Consider the following 23,655-nt stretch of genomic DNA (forward strand, 5'->3'; position numbering starts at 1 on the left):
GACCTCTGAAAGAGCAGTCAATGCTCTTAACCGCTGAGCCATCTCTCCAGCCCATTGTATTTTACTATTTTTAATTAAATAGACTGAAAGACTGGTAAGGTCTAAAGAATCTTTTACAAAACATATCATCAGTGGAATACTGTTTTCATGAGAGTATGATAGCAGAATACTACTGATTCAATGATAACAGTGCATTCTGAGTAAATCTTGACTTGTATTTTAAAACAGATGCTTAGAACTAAGAACTCATTTTATCTAAAGAAATGTCTCATAACTGTTTATTGGATTTTTTTTCTTTTTTCCCTCTTCCTTTTCCTCCTCCTCCTCCCTCTTTCTTCTTCCACCATTTTCCTTCGGTCTCTTCTCCCTCGTCTCCTTTTCTTCTCCTAGACAGGGTCTCTCTGCATAGCCCCAGCTGTCCGGGAACTCACTATGTAGACCAAGTTGGACTCAAACTCACAGAGATCTTCCTGCCTCTGCCTTTTGACTAAGTGCTGAGATTAAAGAAATATTGGCTTGATATTTATGCTCATAGATAAGGGTTTATTTAACTCAACAAACCTAGTATGCTAATAGCAACAATTCCTGTGGTTAATTATCAGTGAGTTAGGAGCTTTAGATTAGGTGATGATTCTAAATAGCTGAGTTACCAAGAATAAAATGACCCAGTAGAACCCAAATAAATTAATTACAGATAAATCATCTGGGGTGCCGGTTTAAATACACAAATTAGTCTTGTCCCTAGATTAGATTTTTCTGATAGCTAGGTTTGAGTTTTTGTTGATAGTTAAGTACTGTTAATACTACCTCAGAAGATTATTGTGAGGATTAAACAAAAATTATGTAATATGCAGTTTGTCTGATGTAAAGAAAGCATTAAATAATGTAAGTAATAATCTGTATTAATGAGACAAAAAAAGTTGTGAAGACCCAGAGTACCTCACAGAGGAAACTCTCCACTGAAATACTTAGATTTTACATTTTCAATTACTTACAAAAACTTAAAAAAAAAAAAGAGGTTAATGACAGAAATATAATGTTGGACCCCTACACTCTCCAAGCACGTTCACTCTCCTAAGAGAAGTAGAATCAGCAGTGTGAATGTCCCAGTGTTTTGCTTGGTAGTGTTGTGTCTGGGTGCTGAACCCTGAACCTCATGCAAGCTGAACAGATGCTCTACTGTTGAACTATACTCCTGGCTCAAATATAAACAATTTAATGTGTATAGTTACATACATTTCTCTGTACACACCTGTAGAAGGCCGCAGCCACATTCTCCATTATCAAGATGGCGCTGACATCCGGCTTCACCGCCAGGTGAACGCACATGTGCTTGGTAATTTCCCACTGAGTCCCCGCCTACTCCCGAGGCATCACCTGGGACTGGGAACAATGGACCTATCCAAGAGTGACACGTCCAAAGCAGGGTCTGTTTCCTATATAAGGGATGGGTTCCATCTTATCTGGGTCTCCGCCATGTTGGCTGATGCCCGCTCTCCCAAGGGGCATTAAAGCTTTACTGCAGAAGTATCCTATGTGTACCGCGTGGTTCTTGCTGGCGAGACGGTAGCGCGGGACATCTGGTGCCGAAACCCGGGAAAAAGAAGAACTTTGCACCGCCGGAGACCCCTTGGACACAAGGAGGATTCAGAACTGCAGGAATGCGTGCTCAGAGAGGTACGTTCTAAAGTACAGAGAGCATATCAGAAACTGAGCAGCAGTGGGAGGTTGTGCGCGCACCCAGATAAGTTAAAAAATGACCCTCCGGTAAAGAATGGGGGAGACAGAAAAAAAAAATAAGTTAAAAAGGACCTCCCGGTGATTTTTGGGAGAGTGGAGATGGGGGAGAAGGCTGATTTGCAGGGTCAAAAGCTTTATGTTGTGTTGTTCATGTTGTCTTTTGTGTACTGGATGGGAGAGGGATATTTGAACTTGGAGACTGCTGAGGATGTGGTGTTTTGGGAGGGAGGTTCTGTTTTCGTCTCCACGGAGGGGGAGAGCCTAAGGGTGTACTTGGGATTTACGTGGTTTGAATCACCGAGACCTCCTGAAATGTTGTAATGTATACCCCTAAAATTCAGCGGCCCAATAACAGCAGGAAGCAGCCAAAGAGACTAAACGACGCCCAAATTCCCTTAAAGATTAAATGAGGTCCTTTCAAGCCTGCTTCTCTGAGTTCAGCTTTGCTCCGTGCACCGGTTTGGGCTCGGAGTGGGTGCAGCTGGGGCTGGAGGGCAGCTGGAGCGGAGCTTTGCTCTGTGGCTATGATGGGGAGCACGTTGCGCCGGCTCAATTGCGCAGGCTCGGTTGGTGCCTGGCCTGGAGGATGTCACAGCGGTGCCACAGGCAGCCGGGCCAGAAGGCTTACAATGTACCTAAAACTGTGCTGGTCTCTGAGGGTAAAATGGCTCTGATTCCATTTGGCTATGCTAAACGATGCTGACTTCAGGCAGGGCTGGTCGTATTTATCATAATAAAAGCGCAATTAAGGTTTAGAGGCAGTAAACAGGCAGTACCGTATTACATCTACATAGTGCGACTTAAGTTTTTAAGAACTGCTTAGCATTTTAAGAACTCAAGTCCTCCTGAAAGATTGCTATGTATATGCTTGGCTTGTCTGGTGTTTCGGGCTCCGCAGGGAGATGGATGCGAAGGGCCCTTGGATTTTGGGGTGATTGGGTCGTTGGCTGGATCTGTGAGAGTTTATAGCCGCTTTTGCTATGGCACAGGTGTTGAGAGTTGGCTAGTAGGGAAGCGGCCCTGTTCGCCGCCTCTCCCATTGGCCCCTTGAGCCGCAGGCTCTGGCGCGGACCTTGAGTTATTGCCGGCCTGTGCAGCCTTGGTCTGGGTGTCGGCTCCCGCCACACTCCGCCACCAACACAGCCTCAGACCTCAGAGAACGAGGCTAGCCCCGCGGGGAAGGCAGGGGCACCTGGGGGTGGAGCCGCCACTTCCTGGCCTGGGACAGGCGGAGCCACACAGCGGGACACGGGGATCCGCACAGCGAGCAGGCCCAGGGCCGCGCACAGCCCTTGGATGGCGGGCCGGGCTCTGGAACCCAAGGCCACCGTACCGGCAAGGAATACAGGAGCCAATAAATCTTAAATCTAATATCAACAAACAGGGCCTGGGTTTTTCCTAGGCGCCACTGGGGCAACACGGCCCATACCGTAAAAAACAGAGATCCCCATATGGGTTCCCCAATGGCCACGTCATCTTAGGACTCCAGGCTGAAAACAGAAAAACGGTTTTCTCATATTTTTAAAACAATAATCTCATCTGTGCCAGATTTAAAATGGTTTAATTCTAAGGCCTACTATAATGACACAGACAAACAAGATTGCTCTTTAAAACAGAGACCTATAGGTCTCTAAGTTCAAGACCAGCCTACTTTCAGTACTGACTGTGCTAAATTTTTACACTGAGTTTTTTAATACTCTTAAATGTTATTTTGGGAGAAGAGTTTGTTTGTTTTTTTTCTAGAAATGCTACTATTCATGCTGTGGATTCATCTGTCCAGAGGCCTGAGGACAAAGCCTCTGCTAGGGAGCTGTCTGACCTGATTGCTGCAGAGCTGGCGGGTTCCTGAGGGATGGTCCAGCTCCTGCCCTTGGTCTGTCAGTTATTGCTATGTTGTTGTTGCTATGCCATTGCTATGCTGCTAGATTTCCCCTTGTTTTGTCAGTTATTGCTTGCTATCAGTTTCCCTTATCCTGTCAGTTATTTCTGCTAAACACTATGGGTATCTTCAAGATAGGTTACAAAATACCATGGTTATTCAAATTAAAAATTGGATAAATATCTATTTAAACAAAAAGGGGGGGAATAATAAAGGAACTGCCCCCGATGCCAAGAATGGCCATCGCCATGGCTCTGTTCACCATAAATTTTTTAAATCTGGATGATAATGGCCAAAATGCTGCAACACGACATTGTTCGGATCCGCAGCGGCCCAAAGATTTGGTTAAGTGGAAAGATGTGCTTTCTAATGAATGGAAAGGCCCGGATCCCATCTTATTGAGATCCAGGGGAGCTGTTTGTGTCTTCCCACAGGATCAAGAAAGCCCATTCTGGCTGCCAGAGCGATTGACCCGAACAGTGAAGAGTGATCCACAACACACGGATTCGCCTGAGGACCTGGCTGCTGTTCCTCCTGCCATTTTGCGGATGGATGACAGAACACCGATGGAGGACACTCTCAGCCTTCCTGAAGCTGTTACCAGTCAACCATAGGATGGCGGTGTCTCCCCGATTTTTTACAACCAATAAGACTCTGGGCCCCCTCCCTACCGTCCTAGAGATGATTTATAAGCTTGGCCGTAGGACTCCTGTCCTGGGCCGTATCCCTCATTCCCCTACTTCAAAGAATGGGTGGGGGTGGAAATGTTTTGGAACAGTCCTATGCTATGGATTAGTGTTTCTCCTCTGGATGGTCTGCTGACTCAAATCCCAAAATCGTAGGGACAAAGTGGTTATTGCACAAGCGCTGGCTGCCCTGGAACAGGGGCCTCTACTGATATGTGGCTATCTATGTTAAAGCAGTAAGGTTTAAGCCAACCAGCTCCTGCACCCCTAGGACTGTGGTCCATTGCACAGGGTGGAGTGCTTGGCTTAGCTAGCCCTGAAGGTTGTTGAGCTGAAGAGCATCGCACAGAGAATGGCCCTCTCTGAGAGATAAATCGCTTTGCTTAAGGGTTTCCTGCCGTATATTCCCTTTCCCAGAAAATTGGCAAAGGGCAGGCCGGATAGGTTCCAGGTGTCATGAGCCTAGGGACAGATTCCGTGTAAGCCCATTTTAATGTTTTCATTTTGGGAAGTGCGACCTCTATCTTTACCTTCCTAGGGAGTTGCCTTTCTGCAAAGAAGTAAAATTAGGGGGAGATGTAGAAGGCCGCAGCCACATTCTCCATTATCAAGATGGCGCTGACATCCGGCTTCACCGCCAGGTGAACGCACATGTGCTCGGTAATTTCCCACTGAGTCCCCGCCTACTCCCGAGGCATCACCTGGGACTGGGAACAATGGACCTATCCAAGAGTGACACGTCCAAAGCAGGGTCTGTTTCCTATATAAGGGATGGGTTCCATCTTATCTGGGTCTCCGCCATGTTGGCTGATGCCCGCTCTCCCAAGGGGCATTAAAGCTTTACTGCAGAAGTATCCTATGTGTACCGCGTGGTTCTTGCTGGCGAGACGGTAGCGCGGGACACACACCCACACTACTTTGCCCCTTGCAAGGAAGTGTCAGAGTCAAATATAAACAATGTAATGTATACAGTTATATACATTTCTGTATAAACATACACATACACACACACTATTTTGCACCTTGCAAGAAGTGTCAGATTCATCTTTTTGGGGTCTGTTTATTTGTTTGTACGGAAAGTTCTGATGGTAGCCAAGACTGGCCTCAAACTACGTATGTGTCCCATATAGGTCTAGAACTCGAAAATCCTCTTTTTGCCTTCCCAGTGCTGGAACTGCAGGCTACACCACCAGAGTCAGTCTTTTCTGGGTCTTTTTAAAGGTGCATGTAGAGCATTTCTGTTACTTCTGCCTGCCTACTTGTCCATTTTTCTTCATTTGGCTATTGGAAGCTCAATTTTCCTCTGGGAAATAAACTCTGCTTTCAGCCTTGCCTTTCAGTTCATACCATGCATGTATGCTCCAGGCATAAGCTCATGACAAGACCTAAAGAGCCAAAGAGTCCATCTTCCTTGCTAAAGTAATGGACCTGAAAAACTGAAATGTGACTCAAGACAAACCAGCAAAGCTTAAGCACTTTTGTTGAAGCTACTAGGCGAGACATTTCCTACTGGGATTGTTAGACTGAGAGAGCACAAACCACTACTACTTGCAACCCCTTCCTGGTCTTCACGGTCACCAGGCACTCACAGGTATACATACATGCATGCAACAATACATATACGTACATGCACTCACACATCTACATAAAATAAAAATAAAGACATTTCCAAAGTACTAGATGGTAACACTAGATCATGACGATCCAATTTAAATTAATTAAAACCTGTATCTAAGGATAGTCACTGATGAACATTGAATAGCTACATCTTGAATTACATGACTACTGGGCCAGGTACATGCACTACTTGGCTTGGAGCAGCCAGGTCTCTATTGCCTGGTCAGCATCTAGCACAGAAAGTCTTCCTAACAATGATGCTTTTCAGCTGACCAACGTATTTCCTCTCAAGAACTTCTAGTAGGCAATACTGAAGTAATAAAGTGGTCACTGGGTGAGTTAAAGTTGAAATAATACAGAAATCAGAAAAACATGCAATGGAGGTAAACACAAAGCCAAGAAACAGAGTGTATACAGTTTTTGCAGCAACAGTGGCTTAGTTCTGTTTATATCTGGGATGGCTCTAATGATACATGCTTTTCTTTGGGCCCATCTTTTTCAGAAAATAAGAGAGACTTGGTAGTAACCAAAGCCTAAACTAAAATACCTTAGTTGTTGTATCAGATCTCACAGGTAAAAATCACACTTAGTGACTAACAAAGAAGACAACAAGAAAGAAAGGGAAATATTTAAAATGATAGGGAATGGAAGGGACACTGAAAGAAAACATGGTGTGAAGATGAGGCCAATTTGACATTTAAACCTGAAATGTCTGTAGAGATTGGAATCCACAATTCAAAAATATTTCCTAATGCATTGTTGTCTAAGTCACTAAAATATAGGAATGCCCAAAAAGGAGTCATACTCCAGAGCTCCTTGACTAGATGACTGTACAGGTAAGGCTTACTACCAGAATGTGGGAAACAGGACCTCTCTCTGTTCTTTCTACTGTGTCCATTTATCCTGGAGTTAAGCATCATATCCAGGAAAACTACAAAGGCCAGGAGGAGCTCTACTAAAGAAAAGGCACTAGGCATGGAGACACATGGCTCTAAGGCCAGCACTCAGGAGCTGAAGAGATGGCTCAGCAGTTAAAAGCACTAGTTGTTCATCAAAAGGATCTAGATTTGATTCCAAGATCCCACATGGCAGCTCACAGCTGTCTGATTTCAGCTCCAGGGGATCGGATGCCCTCTCTGGCCTCTGAAGGTATCACACAGGCCTGTGATGTACAGATGTGACCATACACATTTAAAAAAAGAAAAAAAACCAGCACCCAGGAAGCTGAGGCAGGATGATCATGAGTTATAGGTCAGTCAGGCTATTTATTGACGTCCCATTTCAAAGTGTAAAGCAAAACACTAAAAGTTGAAAATTTGATTTGTCAAAGTAATATCAAAAAAGAAAACCTCCAACTTAAACATAACTTAGTTTGGTACAAAATCATACAAGAGACACAGCAGTTTAACAAGTAAGTGCACTCCCTCCTTCTCAAAGATGAAGGGTCAGAGCAGCTAATAAGAAACAGAATGGGAACCTTTTAGTGACTTCAGGTCCAGACTATATAGGAGAGGCAGCAAGTCCAATGCCATGGAAAAGGAGAAGCTCACAGTATGGCTAAGGACACCATAGCCTGTTTTCTAAGCCACTCCAGTCCATCTTTACATCCATTTCCCACAGCTCTTGAAATTATTTCTGCAATCATCCTAATGCAGCCTCACACAATATATTGCTAAGAATTCTCAGAAACAGGCTCAAGTTTTTCTTCTTAAAAGAGGGAAGTTCCAATTGTTGTGTTATAAATATTATGAAATTAGAATATACCTGAAAACAAAGTAAGGTTCTTTCTGTTAACTGTGCTAACTCCCATGGTGGTATTTAACTCTGAGGTACCAGAGAGACAACAGTGAACTGAATAGTCTGAAACCTAACAGTGAGCAGCATTTTAGAACAAGATGGCTGACTATCCAAGGAAGTGTATCTTTAAGGGGTATTAATTCAAATAGGAAACAACATAAATCCAACCACTTCTCTTCATTTGCTATCACTTGAAAAACCCTATTAAAAGAGACTACAAAATATCTCTTACCTCCGTGCAACATAATAAAAAATAGGATTCCCAGCTTTGGAAGTGCCAGCTTGGTAGAAGATGCTTAGCGTTTTCAAAGCCTTGAATTCCTCTTTCTCATGTACCTGATGCCTAAAAAAAGAGCAGAGTCAAACAGAGGCTTTAAACAGATTGTTGAGCAGCTAAAAAAACATAGAATTAATCAACAGTAACATTAAAGAATAATAAAATACTGGCAAGGCAACAGGTCTTCTGAAGGGTAAAATGTCAGGGTGTTGTCCTGAGTCATGAGAGCTTTCATGGGGCTACCTAACAATACTGGTGGGTAAGGAGAGAGCCCAGGATTACCTTTTACTCATGGTATTTTTTTTTACCAGATAAAAGGTTTTTGGGGGTCTTTTTCCTCTTTGCAAGTTTAGTTCATCAATCTTCTCTTGTTTATGAATTTTACAGGGATGAGAAGGGCTTCCCATCCCGTGTTTTCTTCTTTGATTTGTATTAAGTGTATCTTCACAAACAGCATGAACATCCTTTTCCTGATGATTACTCAGCTTTTATTTTAGTCCATCTTAGTTTCCCTGATTAGAAATACTTTTTCACATTAAATTCCTCTATGTACTGAAATAAATTTCTGAAAGAGCATGGCTTAATTTTGATATATTCTGCTGAAACTCTGTGTAATTCTTTTATAAGTTTTAAATAATTTATAAACCCTAGGATATGAATGAAAAATTCATACCCATTATTCTCTATTGATTACTATCTCTGCTCACTACATTCTCACTACATGTGGCTTCTGTAATACTGAACTAGACATACATTGGACTGGATCCTCTCAGTTTATCTTTCCTTTCCCTTGCCTCCTCTCTCTCTAAAACAAGGTCTTACTACTATATACCTTAATTTTTGTAAATTAACTTCTGAATATCAGATGAGAGTGTTTTCTTCCTGCTTTCGGCACATACTATGAATAAAACAACCAATTCACAGGCCCAATGTAGCATTTGTAAAAAGATACATATTTAGCAAACACCAAGTGTGTGTCTAACAATGAGAATCTCTGAGTTCACAGATCAGAGCCCTCTAAATGAGGTGCAAAAACAAAAGTTCACAGAAACATTTGTAGTGATAAAGAATGTACTGTGTTTTCAGAGTCTTACTCTAAAAGAGGTTAAAATCATTAACTTTTTTTTGTGTGTGTGGGGTAGGTTTTTTGAGACAGGGTTTCTCTGTGTAACAGTCCTGGTTGTCCTGGAACTCACTCTGTAGATTAGGCTGTCCTCAAACTCACTGAGACCTGACTGTCTCTGTTTCCCAAGTGCTGGAATTAAAGGTGTGCGCTACCATCACCTGGCAAAACCATTAACTTTTTGAAGGATTCAAAAAATAATTGTATGATAGAAAGAATTTATAATTTACATTAAAAAAACCATGAACCAGGTATGAATCTAGGTCAATTAAGTTGTATGTATTTTCTAAGTGTAATATGAAAATAATGTTATCTATATGTTCTTGAAAGCATTAAATGAAAAACATGTCAAAGAGAGCCAGCGAGATGTCTCAGCAACTAAAGTACTTGTCACTAAACCTGACAATCTGAGCTTGACCCCTGAGACACATGGAAGGAGAGGAATGACTCCCATAGGGTGTTCTCTGAGTTCACATACTCGCTGTGGGCAAGGGCATACTAGCACACACAAACAAGTTTAAAAAAAAAAAAAACCACAAAAATTTATTAAAGCTAGATGAGAAGCTATCATTTGGTAAGACATCATTCTTTTTATAAGAAAATCAATATATAAAAGCAAATAAAACATGGTTATATAAATGCAATACAAGCATATTTAATAAGGGGTCTGATGGTAAATTTTGTTTCTCACCCCCCCCCCAAGGATACAATCATCTTTTAAAGTTGTGTTTTACCTGGTCATAAATTCTTCAAACTTTGAACTGGTAAGGTTAAGGCTGGACCAGTGTGTATCTGCCACAGGTTTGTGCTCTGGAGGACCCAGGTATGCAAGAAGTGTGGCCATCTTATCAAAAGGTCGTCTTCCAACAGCTTTATGATCCCTAGCAACAACAGACAATGCTTAAGAAATGGTACTTCATACTACCTGGGCAGCCTACCACTCCTTAGACCATCACTTGCTGCTGTTCTTTTAACTACTTATTCCTTGCTGATTTGTAAGCAGTACTGAAAGATGTCAGCATCTTAGTTCTGGGATCAAACCTGTGATACCAGCTCAAAAGTATATGTTTCAAAAGATTTATTTTATTTTTTATGTATGCATATATATGTATGAGGCCAGAGTGGGTTTCAGATCCTCTGGAGCTGGAATTCAGAGGCAGTTGTGAGGCACTTGACATGGGTGCTGAGAACAAACTTGGGCCTTCTGGAAGAGCAGCATGGTGGTGTGAATAAGAATGGCCGCATAGGCTCATGTATTTGAGTACTTAGAGTTCTTGCTCTCTCCTTCTTTTCCTCCCTCAGCAAATAAAATGTTATAAAGACCAGTGGTTACATCAAAATTAAATGATGTTTAAGTTAGCTGGCAGACATGGAACTGTCAAATCACTGACTATATTTTCATAATTGAAATATCATTTTGTAAATAGCACATTTTAAAAAATCTTAGCATCAAACTGCAAATACGTATTCAAATCAAAGAGAAGAGAATGTTCATCTTTAAAAATTCCAAGTTATTTTGCTGACACAAGGATGAAGCACTTCCTTTTCGTATCTTAGTGGAACATGTCAGTCATGTCCATGCCTACTTTATGATTCGTAAAGGATTACAGAGTCTTTCCTTTTAAACTCCCATCTCCTAATTGTTTAGCCATAGTGTTATGGTCTCCTATCTTTCTCACAAATAAGCAAATTATTTTTTTATTGGCACCCACAGGAATCCCTAGACACAAAAATCAGAGTCTTTTACAATCCTATAACTAAAAAGGCAATAATTCTCAGAAAGGACACCATGTAGTTTATACCACAAGAGGCTTTGACTAAAACAGACAATAAAATACTTTTAGTTACTGGCTGTTGTCTCTCTTTCACATTCTCTATCTCTCTCTTTTGCATTACTTCTCTCTTTTGAGACAGGGTCTCACTGTGTAACCCTGGCAAGCCTGAAACTCTCTATGTAGACCATCCAGGCTGGCCTCAGATTCCCTGCCTCTGCTTCCCAAGTGCTGGGATTAAAGAGCACGGCACCATGGCTGTCTCAGTACTTCCTACACGAAGCTTTCTTTACATACACTTAATACCATCACAGGCTTTACAGCAACAGCAGTGCTGTTCATCTTTTAACACGAGTTGGTTTTCGCAATGTATATATATATAATCTGCATTTCTCCTTTCAAATCATAATTCTTAAGGCAAAAAGCTGCCTTTATTCAAGATCAATAATTTTGTTAATTCAATTTAAACTAAATGTTTAATTTCCCCCAAAACATACCTGTTGCTGGAAAGATACTGGCCAATTTTCTCCTGATTGTTCCAAAGCAGCCGATGTAAAGCAAGCACATTGCCATCACTGATGAAGGAAAGACTATGATTTACAGCATCACTTGTGGGACAATCTGATGCTATATCAAGAAAAAACCTGCAAAAACGCAAAACCATTAGAGCTCTTAACACTAGGTATACTCAAACTCATCTATGCACTGAACTTATACAGATATAGTAACAGAGGGACAGTGACTGCAAATGTGGAGGGCTTATGCCCACAGTAACTGTCCCTAAGCCAAATAAGAAGCACAAGGAGAAAGTTGGCTTTCCATTTCTGATACTCATTTTCTACTTCAGCATCAAAGTAGGCTCCAAAAGTAGGAGAACAACAAATTTAGATGATAAAATCTGGAAATGGGTTAGTATCGTAAAGATAAAGAAATAAAAGACTAGGTAAAGACCTCTCTTAAAGTCATACTGCCTGTCAGAGACAGGTCTGGACCTTTGGTTCTCCTAAGTTTCCGTGAGTGGTCACGAAGTTATTTTCTACCTGAAAATAGCACTCACTTTTCCCTCTAACAGTCTATAGCTCAGCTCCAATTTCTTAGCAGAAAGGCCAGAAAGAGTGAGCAGCTGCAGAATGCCAGGGTACATATCAATGACATCAGCTAGGTTTCACATGGTGGAAAGCGACTTCAGGGCACCAACATCTTCACAAAGCACATGAATTATCTTTTGCCAGATAATCTTTCTTTAAAAGCAACTTTGGCAAATATAGTAGTACCCCGAGGTTACAAATAAGCCAACAATTCAGAAAATGAAAATGAAGAATTAGTTACGGAAATCCAGCAGAAAAATATTCTAAAGTCTTAAAACCTCAACAGTTATTTGTTTCTTCATCACAAAATCTTCTGGTTTTGCATTGTTTGGCTTAAAGAGAATTGTTTTAAATTCAGATAAACTTCTAAACTTAAGTAAAAAAGAAAACAGGATCACCACCAAAACATTCTACTATATTATCTGTATCATTTGGTTTTAGGGTTTTTTTTTTACATTTTATTATGTAAATTTATTATGTATCTAAAATGCAGTGTTCTGTCTGCATATATGCCTGCAGGCCAGATGAGGGCACTAGATCTCATTACAGATGGCTGTGAGCCACCACATGGTTGCTGGGAATTAAACTCAGGACCTCTAGAAGAGCAGCTGGTGCTCTTAACCTCTGAGCTGTTTCTCTGGTCCCTGGTTTGACTTTTTAATAAATGAAATCTGAACCCATTCTGAAGCAATGCCAAAGTTAGGAAATGCCAACAATTTCTCTCAGTTTCCAAAGAAGGAAACTACCGTGAAATTAAGAATATACAGATTTTTTACAATGTCTCTTATACTGGAATGACACAAAATATGCTCTTAATCTAGAAAGGACAGGGGGTTAAAATCATACACAGGAATTCAATGTACACCAGATACACAGACTAGAGTGAAATGGAAACATGGCAAGCAAGGTTTCATACCTTCGAGCCAAGTCAAAGTTGCTTTTCACAAAATCATTAAAAGGCCTCATATGCTCTTCTTTTGTGAACAGGACATGATTGGCAATGCTCTGAAGTATCTAAATAATCAAACAGGATTATGAGTAATCAGATTATTTGCTATATGAAATCTATATATTAACAGTCATTATAATTTTCCATTGATAATTCTACTGGTAGTTCAAATCAATTATTCCTTAGTGTAAAAAAAAAATTACCCTAGATAGCACTTGATTTTTTTCAAATAGAAATATTAGTATATATACATGTTACATATATAAAATATATTTTCAAGTATTTCTACACTATATATGTATATGTGTGATATGTGCATGTATGAACGCTTGTCTGCAAGTGTGTGAGTTGGCAGATGCAAGCAGGCATGTGGAGGCCAGAGTTTGACACTGAATGTTTCCTTCCATCATTCTCCATCACAAAACCTGGAGTATGTGGATTCAGTTAGTCTAGCTAGCCGCTTGCTCCAGGGATCCTGTTCCTGCCTCTAGTGCTGGGATAATAGGCTGAATATCATGTCCCCTGACATTTACTTAGGTGCTGGGGAGCTGAACTACAGTCCTCATGCTTGTATGGCAAGCACTTTTACGCAAAGACACATGTTCCAAGTCTCAAATGTTAACAACAATAACAACAAGAAAGAAACCCCACAATCTCTATTTCTGTTTCCACCTCAAATTTTCCAGAGCAGGGACACAAAAAAAACCTCACTGGAAGACAGACATTAAATTGCTAATATATTTTCCTATCACAGGGCCCATCAGGTACATATATAAAGAATTCCTCTGCAATATAAACAAATAAAAACAAAAGGTACATAACTAAAAACCATGGAACTTTCAAAAGCAAACTGAAGACAAAGTACTCTGGATATGAAAAACTAAAAACTTAGTTGGAAAGGAAATTAAACATTGCAAGAGTATAAAAATAATTCACCTTTGACATTAACTTCAAGCCTCTTTCGATTCTAGGTGGCGGCTTTTTATCTAAAATCCCTGCTTCATATGGCGAGACAATGGCAGGATTGATAAATCTGAGGAACATGGCACTTCCTACTGCACCGATGCTGTTCTGAGGGAAACGCTGGCTAACCACCTGAGAACAAGGAGTTGAGACTTGAGTAGACACTTTGCATTGAAATAAAGAAGCGGAAACAAACAAAAGCTTGAAGGTCAAACTCTGCACAAAGCATTGTCAACCTTATGAATGTCCTGTTTTTAACTTTTTTCCCCCAAAACACCAGAAAATAAGGTTTATCCTTAACTGTAATCATGGGTGATTTTTAAGGTACAAATAAATTTATCAAAGAGAAGAAAAACCTCCTTATAGCAGAGACCTGAAAAAAGATTTTACTTTATAATCATAATGTGCAAGAAAAGTAGACTCAGTTTCACACAAAGATGAACATATTTCCTAAGATCAACAGACATGAAAGTGCAGTTGACTTTTAGCAGGCCCTGAAAGTTCCGTTCCTCGCGGCACACCTCCTACATATCCTACACCTAGCAGGAAATAGCTGCACTTTACACACCCATTAAAATAGACATTTTAGTGTGGCTTACCATAGACATCTTTTCTTAGATTTCTACTAAGTGAAAAACACTACTTAAGTCATGTTCCTGTCTGTAAACTTTTCTTCATGAGCATGCTTCCTAATATAAGGACCTACCTATTATTTAAACCACTGGAAAAGCAGGAACTCTTGGGGACCTAAAAGAAAAAAGGATCCCACCAGAAGACAGAACCCCATGTCTACCCCAATTTATTCTTTGGCCAAATAAGTAAAAAAGAAAAAGTTTCAGGGCTCAGGAAATAGCTGTCCATACTGAAAAGTCATACAAAGACAATGAAAATGGGCCTACCCTCTACAGAAAACATTCTGCACAGAATATAAAGGAGCAGGCACATCGGATTGGGAACAATGTCATAGGATTAACTGAACTTCATCTCTTCCTAATACCTCCCATTTTAAGCTAACACGTGGAAACGAAATTGTTCTAGAATTTATTTTTTATCTGTACCAGATATAAACTTCTTTGTTTTTATTTTTCTGTGTCGCCCTGGCTGTCCTGGAAGTTGATCTGTAGACCAGGCTACCTCGAACTCATAGAAATCAGCCTGTCTCTGTCTCGAGTGCTGGGATTAAAGGCGTGTACAGCCACTACCCGGCCATATTTTTTTACTTCAAGAACACATAGGATACTTTCATCTCAGAAGCTATTCTAGCTTGGCATGGCTAACTGTCATGGTGGAGGCCGAACACTACCAATTCTTCATCGCAAAGGCTCCTGGGCTGAGGAAATGAGAACACTGAGTTTATGTGCAGAATTACATGTCACTTTTCTTTATCAGGTGCCAGTACTTGTCATAAATTCAAAGACTCAACTCCAAATTAACTCGGCTATTTCACTTCATTCTGGCCCATTTTGTGTTTCATGGGATCTGTACTTATTTAAATTATTACTTCATTGTTTTATATGCATGTGGGCATTTTGCCGGCATGTAAGTCTGCATACCACATACATGCCTGATACCTGCAGTGGCCAAAACAAGGCATCTGATTTCCTGGACCTGGCATTACAGATGGTTGTGAGCTACTGCTTAGGTGCTAGGTATTGACCCTGATCATCCAGAAGAGCAGTCAGTGTTCTTAACCGTGTCATCTCTCCAGTCTTAGGGTCTATATCTTAAATGTGCAATTACCCATGGCCTATAATCTCAAAATAATATTTTATCATTTCTGATGAAAACAATTAGGAAAGATTTCAGAAAATGATTTCTTGAGGTGGTTCGTGTGTGACTTGTCCTTTCCCTGTTCCTTACACTGTGATGTTCAAGAAGCCTCTCTTGGTTACAGTTCTTTTGGGTGATTTCATAAGGAGAACAACCTTATGAAATCAGGGAAACTGGGAAGTTGGCTAAATATAGATATCTTCTGTAGCTGAAATATAGATCTAGATACAGAATTAGAAAGACGATCCAAGTGTCCTTACTCTTCCAGACAGATCTGAACCTTTGAGAACTAAAAACTCACATCTGATAAAAAGAAAGCAAGAAAAAAAATTCATCACATAATTTCAGAATGTGAAAAGACAAACACTGACACTAAGTTCTTTTAGAATTTCCAAATTTTAATTAAAAGAGACAAAGATATCAATAAGCTAACAAGACCATAAAGTGGGAGCAAAAGCTGAAGAAAGAAGAAGACTAAAACTCTCGTTTGGGGAGTCATGCTCCCAGGCCACCCAACACTTAGATTTAATTTTAAACAGAGTATTTTAAAAATAGTAATATTTTCAGTTTAACCCATTAAAAGCCTGATAGTTTTAAGAGGCCCACCATCATAGTTTGCTTTAAAACGCTAGTTGGTTTATTAAACGTCTGAGTAAGTGTCTCATAAATATTAGTAAAAGCTGCACACAGCCTATAAAATGTGTGTCTGAATGTGGTCGAGAGGCTGGGAGGTGGTACACAGATCTCAGTATGAAGGAGGCTGAGGCAAGAGTGTTGCCATGAGTTCAGGCCAGCCTGGGCTAGAAGTGACACCCATTCCAAAAACAGAGAAATAAAAAGTGGTAGCTACTTGTGGCTTTCTCTAGGGAAAAAAATCTTATAAAGTAACTTACAGTGATTCTTGGTTTATATTTGAAAATACTCAGCTTCTGAACTTAAGGAATTATTTCCCAAGAAGAGTATTACAAAATTACTGAAAAATAATTTCAACTTTTAACCATTTATCACATCTTTAAAAATAATTCATGTCACTACTTCATGCTTCAGGAAAAGTTTCATATAACATATGAAACTTTACATATAAAAGCCTCATATCTCTTTGATAGTGATATCTTTATTTAATTTAATACTAATATTATTTAATAATATTTAATTAATAATATTTAATACTAATGGAGATACTGTATAAAAAGTTTCAAGAAACAATTTATAAATTTTTATTTCACCACTACTTAACATCAATTTAATTTTATCCAACACTTTGTCTTTCCTTTGCCTTTGTTTTGCTTTCCAAGACAGGGTTTCTCTGTGCAGTCGTGGTGATCCTGGAACTCCCTCTGTAGACCAGGCTGGCCTCAAACTCAGAGATCCACCTGTATGCTTCAAGAGTGCTAGGATTACAGTTGTGTACCACCACACCCAGCATGTTGTCCTTTATTTCTAAATCTATAAAAATCTAATTTGGATCCAAATAATATTCCACATGTAAGGTCAATTCTGGGTGAGTCAAATGCTGAAACCAATGATCAGCTAGTGCCGCCCCCCTTCTTTGCTTCCCTTGGTAAAGTTGAACTACAAAAATCAGATAATCAATTACACATCAGCAGAGGACCATCAACTATACAATAAAAATCCTGTGAAGCCTGCATTAAGCAGGCGACTTTGCCAGTAATCTAAGTATATATTAGGTTGAGTATAACAAACCAAATCAACTGCAATGTGTCAACAGAGCTAAACAAGAAACTAAAACTTTCTAATTTCATTTATTACAAAGAAAGTCAGCTTGCTCTTTAAAGAAAAAAAATAGATTCTGTTAAACAACTTAAAAAACGACATTCTAAATTTTACAACGACTAGCATGATTCACATTATAGAAACTGTTCTGAAGTGGTGCCAATTAGACTCCCTTAGTTCCTTCAAGACTATAACCTGTGCTGTGAAACACATTCCAAAAATTTAGTTACCAGAAATATATATATGTATATCATATATATATATGAAAATAACTACTAGAAAAAATTCCAAGGAATAACTTTATATGAAACCATAATACATGTTAAGAAAGCTGTAAAACATGCTCTAGAGAAACACAGGAAGCCTGACTTGATGTTATGCTACACAATAACATTAGTATATTAAACAAGAATGTTAGAAACAGCAAATTAATGTCCACAGTGATGATGTATAATGTTAAACCCACAAATGCTGAGAATTAGAAGGTTGAAGCATTAAAGAAAAATGTTTTAAGCAGGAGAGCCATCCAATCAAATCCATTTGTTCATAGATGATCAATTATACTTAATATACTCAAAAAGAAAATTCTTAATGGACATATTAAAAGTATGTGTCTCTAAAGTTTAATTTAGTTGTGAATTTTAAATGCAACTATAAAATGTAGCTTTATTATATATAAAGCTAAAGTAAGAAATGAAAGACAAAACCAGACAAACATGATTTTAATTTTTTAAAATAAAACTACCTCTAACTTGTGAAGTTTTATTTACATTCTCTATAATCATTTGGATTAAGTGAACAAAAACAGGACTAACCTAGATAAGGGTAGTTATGTCCACAGATGTCACTTCTAAAATGAACACTAGTTATACTGTGAACAAAGGACATTCATAGGAAGAAAATAATTATGGTAATCCTAACTTTCTCCTTTTACAGGAAAACAAGTGCAGAAGCAGGCAATGCATTCAAGGCGTGTTTGCACAATGAGTTGCTTCTGTATAATCATGACCTCACTAAGTTTTCTTTTCAATGAAGTAATAATGTGCATTTTTCTCTGAAGTAAAAGTAACTTCAGCATTACAATTTCTAGAACGTAAGCACAAATGTCTAAATCATGGATGGCTAAGACCATTAAGATAAAAACATAAGGAATAAAAATTAAAATTTAGCAATTTTTATATTATATTTAGAAAGTGATGCCTGTATTTGGTAGCTCTAGCATGTGCAAATCCTAGGTTTTATGTTTAGCTCCAGAGGGGGAGAAAAAAGACACATTTCCACCCACAATGTATTGATTAAGAAATGCTTTTGTTTCTAGAAAAAGAAACCACTCACATGACCTGCAAACAAGAAGCAAGAATGAAGACAGTCAGCATCCCCTAAGGCCTGGAAATTAAGTTTCTTTTGCATTCATTTATAATTTTAAAAATAACAATAAAATTAGATCAAGGATATTCAATGTAATTAATGCACACGAAATGCCTTTGGGATAAATCAAACCAAAGGAACACAGAGAATGTTTCGATGTAACTTAATTCCAGGGTTAATTGAAATGAGAGCTATTCTGTGCCAGAATTAGTAGAATGATTTTACAGTGAAGGTCAAACAGCTGAAGTGAAGATGTTCTTAACAAATAGCAAAGATTTGGGGTTTGCTTCAAAAGAAACAGCTAATAAAAAGTTCTCCAAACTTACTGATTTTTTGTTTTCCTTTTTTTCTTTAACTGTAGCTTTATTCAGTAGGGAGTGGCAAGTTGCCTACAGAACAGAGATGAGCACAAACAAGTCACAGCACCGACTACATACAGCAACAAAAACAATGTTGGCTTGTACATAAAATTACATGGTAAAATGTAACACAAACGGAACCAACAGAAAAGTAGAAATAAACTGAATTTTGAGGAATTAAGTTTAATCCTGAACTTTATTTTTATTTCACTTTTAAGTCAAGCATGAAATAAACAGCAAGAAATGTTGAGACCTAATCATGTCTACTATTTCTGGCTATAAGTCATGGGAAAATTCCTCAAGCAAATCTGAGGAATATTTACATTTGAATCAATTCCTAGCTTTTGATAAGTTTTACATAAAATGTTTGTATGAAGTAGACCACACACTGAAAACATTTTGTGTCTACATAATTATATTGATATATAAAATACTTCTCTGTGTATCCTTCAATTGACTTAAGAGTTATTTTCTCGATTATCTAACAGTTAATTAAGATTTTATTAAATAAAAATTAAATGTCTAGATATGCAGAAAACAATCTTTAGAGAGACTTTAAAGGAGGGTTGTTATAATCTCACATCTTCCAATGTCTGCAGACTGCTCCCTGAAATGGTGCTACTCAGTTTATTAAAAGCTGCTATATTTGGGAAAAGAATGTTAGCATCAACTAGAATAAAAAGTTAATATCAAAGTTAAGAAATTGTAGATAATACAGAAACAAACTTAAATCTGATTAAAACTTTTACTTATCGAAGGTGACATAACAGAACGCCCTTCCCATCCAAACAGCCAAAGCTGCTCATGCAAACCCACAGACGTCAGCTTCATCACGTAGAAATCAATCGAGAATAAAGATTTCTTCCAAAATTAAAATTTCTGATTGGAGCACATTAAATACTATTTTTTAAAAATATTTTTAAAAATCCATTCGTGGTGGCAAACACCTATAATCGTAGCTTTTGGGAGGTGAAAGTAGGAGAATAAAGAGTTCAAGGCCAGCTTAGGCTACAAAAGACCCTTTCTCAAAACAACAAAACTTAACCATAAACATAAATTCTTTGATCCAGATAATGGTTTCTTATTCGAACAGTTCTAAGGCATATAAAACTGTAACCCACAATAACTTGAGCATAGAGTCAGTTTTATCCATCCATCCATCCATCCATCCATCCATCCATCCATCCATCCATCCATCCAAATAGCTCCTGTATGCCTATATGTCAACAGCATCCTAGGTCAAGGAGGCAGAGTTTTGTAAAACAACAGAAAAGTCTCATTTCAGAGATCTTTGCTGCAGGCTTTAAGGCTATTTTCAAAAATACAACCATGTAAATATGCAGGATTTTTTTCAACTAAGAGATGTAACTACCATTTATAGCTTTAACACACATGTACACACTCATTTGGAGAAGAGGCTATACCAGGAAAGACAATGTCTACTTAAAATAACAGTAGCTGTTTCCTGATTTTCTTACCAGAACTGAATACCCACTCTAAGTCTCTTTGTTCAAAACTTACCAGAAGGAAAAGAAATAGTACGTAATAAAAATAGTTTAACCAATAATAAAAAATTAGTTTAATTACAAATATGACAGATATTACATATTACACTTGACTACTATTCCTATATAGTATTAACCATCTTTTCTAAATAAAGAAGGCATGTAAATTGAGCTGATTACAAAATACAAAAGCGCTGAAAGATACAAATCTGAACTCCCGTAAAAATTAGCTAGCAATATACTCACTTAGCTTTCAAATTTTCCCCAGAAGATCCCCAAATCAGAAAGTATGTACTAAGAAAAAGAAAGATGGGTTCCCATCCTTCACAGCAGAGCATAAAAGTACAAGGGTACCATTATGTCACTGCCAAAGTTACAAGGGCATAAAAGCCAAAACAGGGAAAAAAAATGAATAAAAACAAAAGCTAACAAAAAGGAAAGCTAAGTTAGGAAGAAGACTTAATGGAAAACATATTGAGTCTGAAGCTTTTTATTTCTATCTTTGTCTTTAATAAGTCATTGTAAGTTTGGGATATTAAAAATAAAATCTTAACTTATAACAAAAGCTTTGCTTCACAGTAGTCTGCATGAAGTTTACCCATTACAAAATGATGCAAAGTGTAACATTTGTATTGTTTTTCTGTGAAGCTTTAAGGTGATGGTTCAAGTGTGAAGGCAATGCACAGCCAGCACAGCACTCAGTGGTAGTAAGCCACCAGGCAGCACTTTGTTGTCTTCATTTCTCATTGTGCCTAATTAGGAAGGACGGCAAGAATCATGTTTACTTAGGTAGTAGGAATGAGAAATTTCTTTCTTTTTCTTCGAGACAGCGTTTCTCTGTAGCTTTGGAGCCTGTCCTGGAACTAGCTCTTGTAGACCAGGCTGGCCTCGAACTCACAAAGATCCGCCTGTCTCTGCCTTCTGAGTGCTGGGATTAAAGGCATGCGCCACGACTGTCCGGCTGAGAAATTTATTTCTTCCTGAAGTATTTCCTGTGTGCTTACTAAGTGTCAAGTCCCATTCTTTTTACATTACAATATCATGCTCTCAAACTGGTGTCCAAGTTTGCTGATGATATAAATACATTTTTCATTATAGGGACAGTCACATGAAGAGTTTCTATTAAATTCTAGTAGGACAGACCATGTAATCAGGTACATTTCTCATTCATCGTCAACCAACTAAGGCAAAACCACTATCATTTCAGAAACCCATTTGTTTTCTGAAAAATCAACGTGATTCAGATTTTTAAATGTGTGTTGTTTCTTGTCAGCCTCATTTTACAAACAAGAAAATGACAGAATTAAATTTAAAGAGAAACCCAAGGGTAAAGTTAGGACAATCAACACATGAAGCTTCGCATTATAACTAACCACTTTCTAGCAAGGTTCACACTTACTGAGCTGGATAAATTGTGTGGAGCTCCCCTAAGCTTCCTAGAGCTTTTTGAAATGGTAGTCAAGTCATAACACACTCAGAAACTTAATGCTAACTGTATTTTATCATATATCTATGTATGCAAAGTTTTCTTTTTATAGACATAGCAGATATGTCTTTTAAAATAGCAATGGAGAAAAAATTCACATAGCAGCCTCACACAGCTTTTTAAAATGAAGATTTCACTGATGATGTTAATGTCTCTAAGCAACCTAGGCCGCAAGCCAAAAGGAAAAATAAAAATAAAAAGGTTGGGGTGACACTGCAAAATCAGAGATATACATAGTTTTTGGTAGATGTGTAAGTTCTTTCTCTATTTGCACCCTTATTCTGAATTCCTGGCCCTAGGGTATTTTTCCTGTTTGATAAGTTAACATAGATTTATAGGCTCTCCCTTGGACTAACTAAACTACTTCTAAAACTGCATATGAAATAAAAAACAGAAGCTGCAAAGAACATAGGCCTTCTTCTCTTAGCATCGAAGTAATCATTGTGGACATCTAAATGCAGGGGCACTACTTGTGACAGTATTAGAAAATCTGTTAGCTAGTGGATGATGGTGGAATATATTTTACAAGTAGCCTTTTATATAAAATACACAGCACAATTAGTTTACCTTGAGAAAACAGGACACAAAACTAATGATCTCTTAAAGCAGAAACAAAAATTACAGATCAAGTCATTTACAATGCAAAAACCAAACTTGCCTCAAGTGTAAAAGATCCTCTAAGCAATTTAGGCAAAAGATAAGCACAACCTCACTTCAGTGTACTCACTGACTTAAGATGCTTTCTGTGAAATAAGAACAAGAGCAAGAACAATGCACCTTACAAGTTAATGGGAGACCAAAGCAGGAAAAATATTTACCTTGCATTTTAAGGGTTCTATTTGCAGTTAAGACAATTAAGAATAAGTTCTCATTTGTCCTATGTTTGCTTGACCCATCTGAACCAGATGTGCTTGATCACATGTGGGTACATGAGCAGGAAATACGTCAGGAAGTATGCTTGCCCCTGATTGGATGTAGACAGGAGGTATACAGGGAGGAAGTACATCAGGATACATGCATGCCCCTGATTGGACCTGATAGGAAATACAGTGTCTTATGGGTGTGCCTTTATAGGTTTTGACAAAATGTGACTCATGGCCATTTCCTGGACAGTATTTAATTAAAGACTGCTTCAAATTTGGCTCTAAATTGTGGTTATGGTCTTATACTCAACCAGTGAGATTAACACTTTCAACACAAGGAAAATTAATTTATTTTCCCTAAAGTTTTTTAAATGTCTCCGAAGAAAATGTGAGGTTTCTTTCAAAGCCAAACTAACAATAGTTCTTTAAAATTTTATTTTTTTTATGTATTTTATCTTATGTGCATGCCTGGCGTCTAAGAAGATCAAAAGAGAACACTGGATCCCCTGCAACTGGAGTTACAAAGAGTTATGAGTCACCATGAGGGTGCTGGGAACTAAACCTGGGTCCACTGCAAGAGCAGTTAGTGCTCTTAATTACTGAACCATCTCTCCATCCCCACAATGGATTATGTATCCAGATGACAGCCAGCAGCTGACTGTGCACAGAATGAGGATCT

General features: G+C 38.5%; 1 protein-coding gene and 1 long non-coding RNA gene across 8 annotated transcripts in view; one reads left to right on the forward strand and one right to left on the reverse strand.

Annotated features, from left to right (window-relative positions):
- Nf1 (neurofibromin 1) overlaps positions 1 to 23,655 on the reverse strand; it is a 255,492-nt gene that overhangs the window by 114,698 nt on the left and 117,139 nt on the right. For 5 of the 7 annotated variants that reach the window (XM_085695476.2, XM_085695470.2, XM_085695469.2 and 2 more), the window contains 6 exons: positions 19,090 to 19,152; positions 13,865 to 14,023; positions 12,896 to 12,993; positions 11,389 to 11,535; positions 9,854 to 10,000; positions 7,952 to 8,062 (listed from right to left, as the gene is read on the reverse strand). In XM_085695476.2, the coding sequence (XP_085551602.1) occupies positions 7,952 to 8,062; positions 9,854 to 10,000; positions 11,389 to 11,535; positions 12,896 to 12,993; positions 13,865 to 14,023; positions 19,090 to 19,152 (725 nt within the window). The remainder of the gene's footprint in view (positions 1 to 7,951; positions 8,063 to 9,853; positions 10,001 to 11,388; positions 11,536 to 12,895; positions 12,994 to 13,864; positions 14,024 to 19,089; positions 19,153 to 23,655) is intronic. The other 2 variants (XM_085695474.2, XM_085695475.2) reach the window with 1 other exon arrangement.
- On the forward strand, positions 1,111 to 5,159 carry LOC148120879 (uncharacterized). Its single transcript, XR_015738795.1, has 2 exons — positions 1,111 to 1,677; positions 4,054 to 5,159. It is a non-coding gene; the product is annotated as an uncharacterized LOC148120879 (long non-coding RNA).

This window comes from Myodes glareolus, chromosome 9 (assembly GCF_982192425.1).
Source record: "Myodes glareolus chromosome 9, mMyoGla1.1, whole genome shotgun sequence".
NCBI lineage: Eukaryota > Metazoa > Chordata > Mammalia > Rodentia > Cricetidae > Myodes > Myodes glareolus.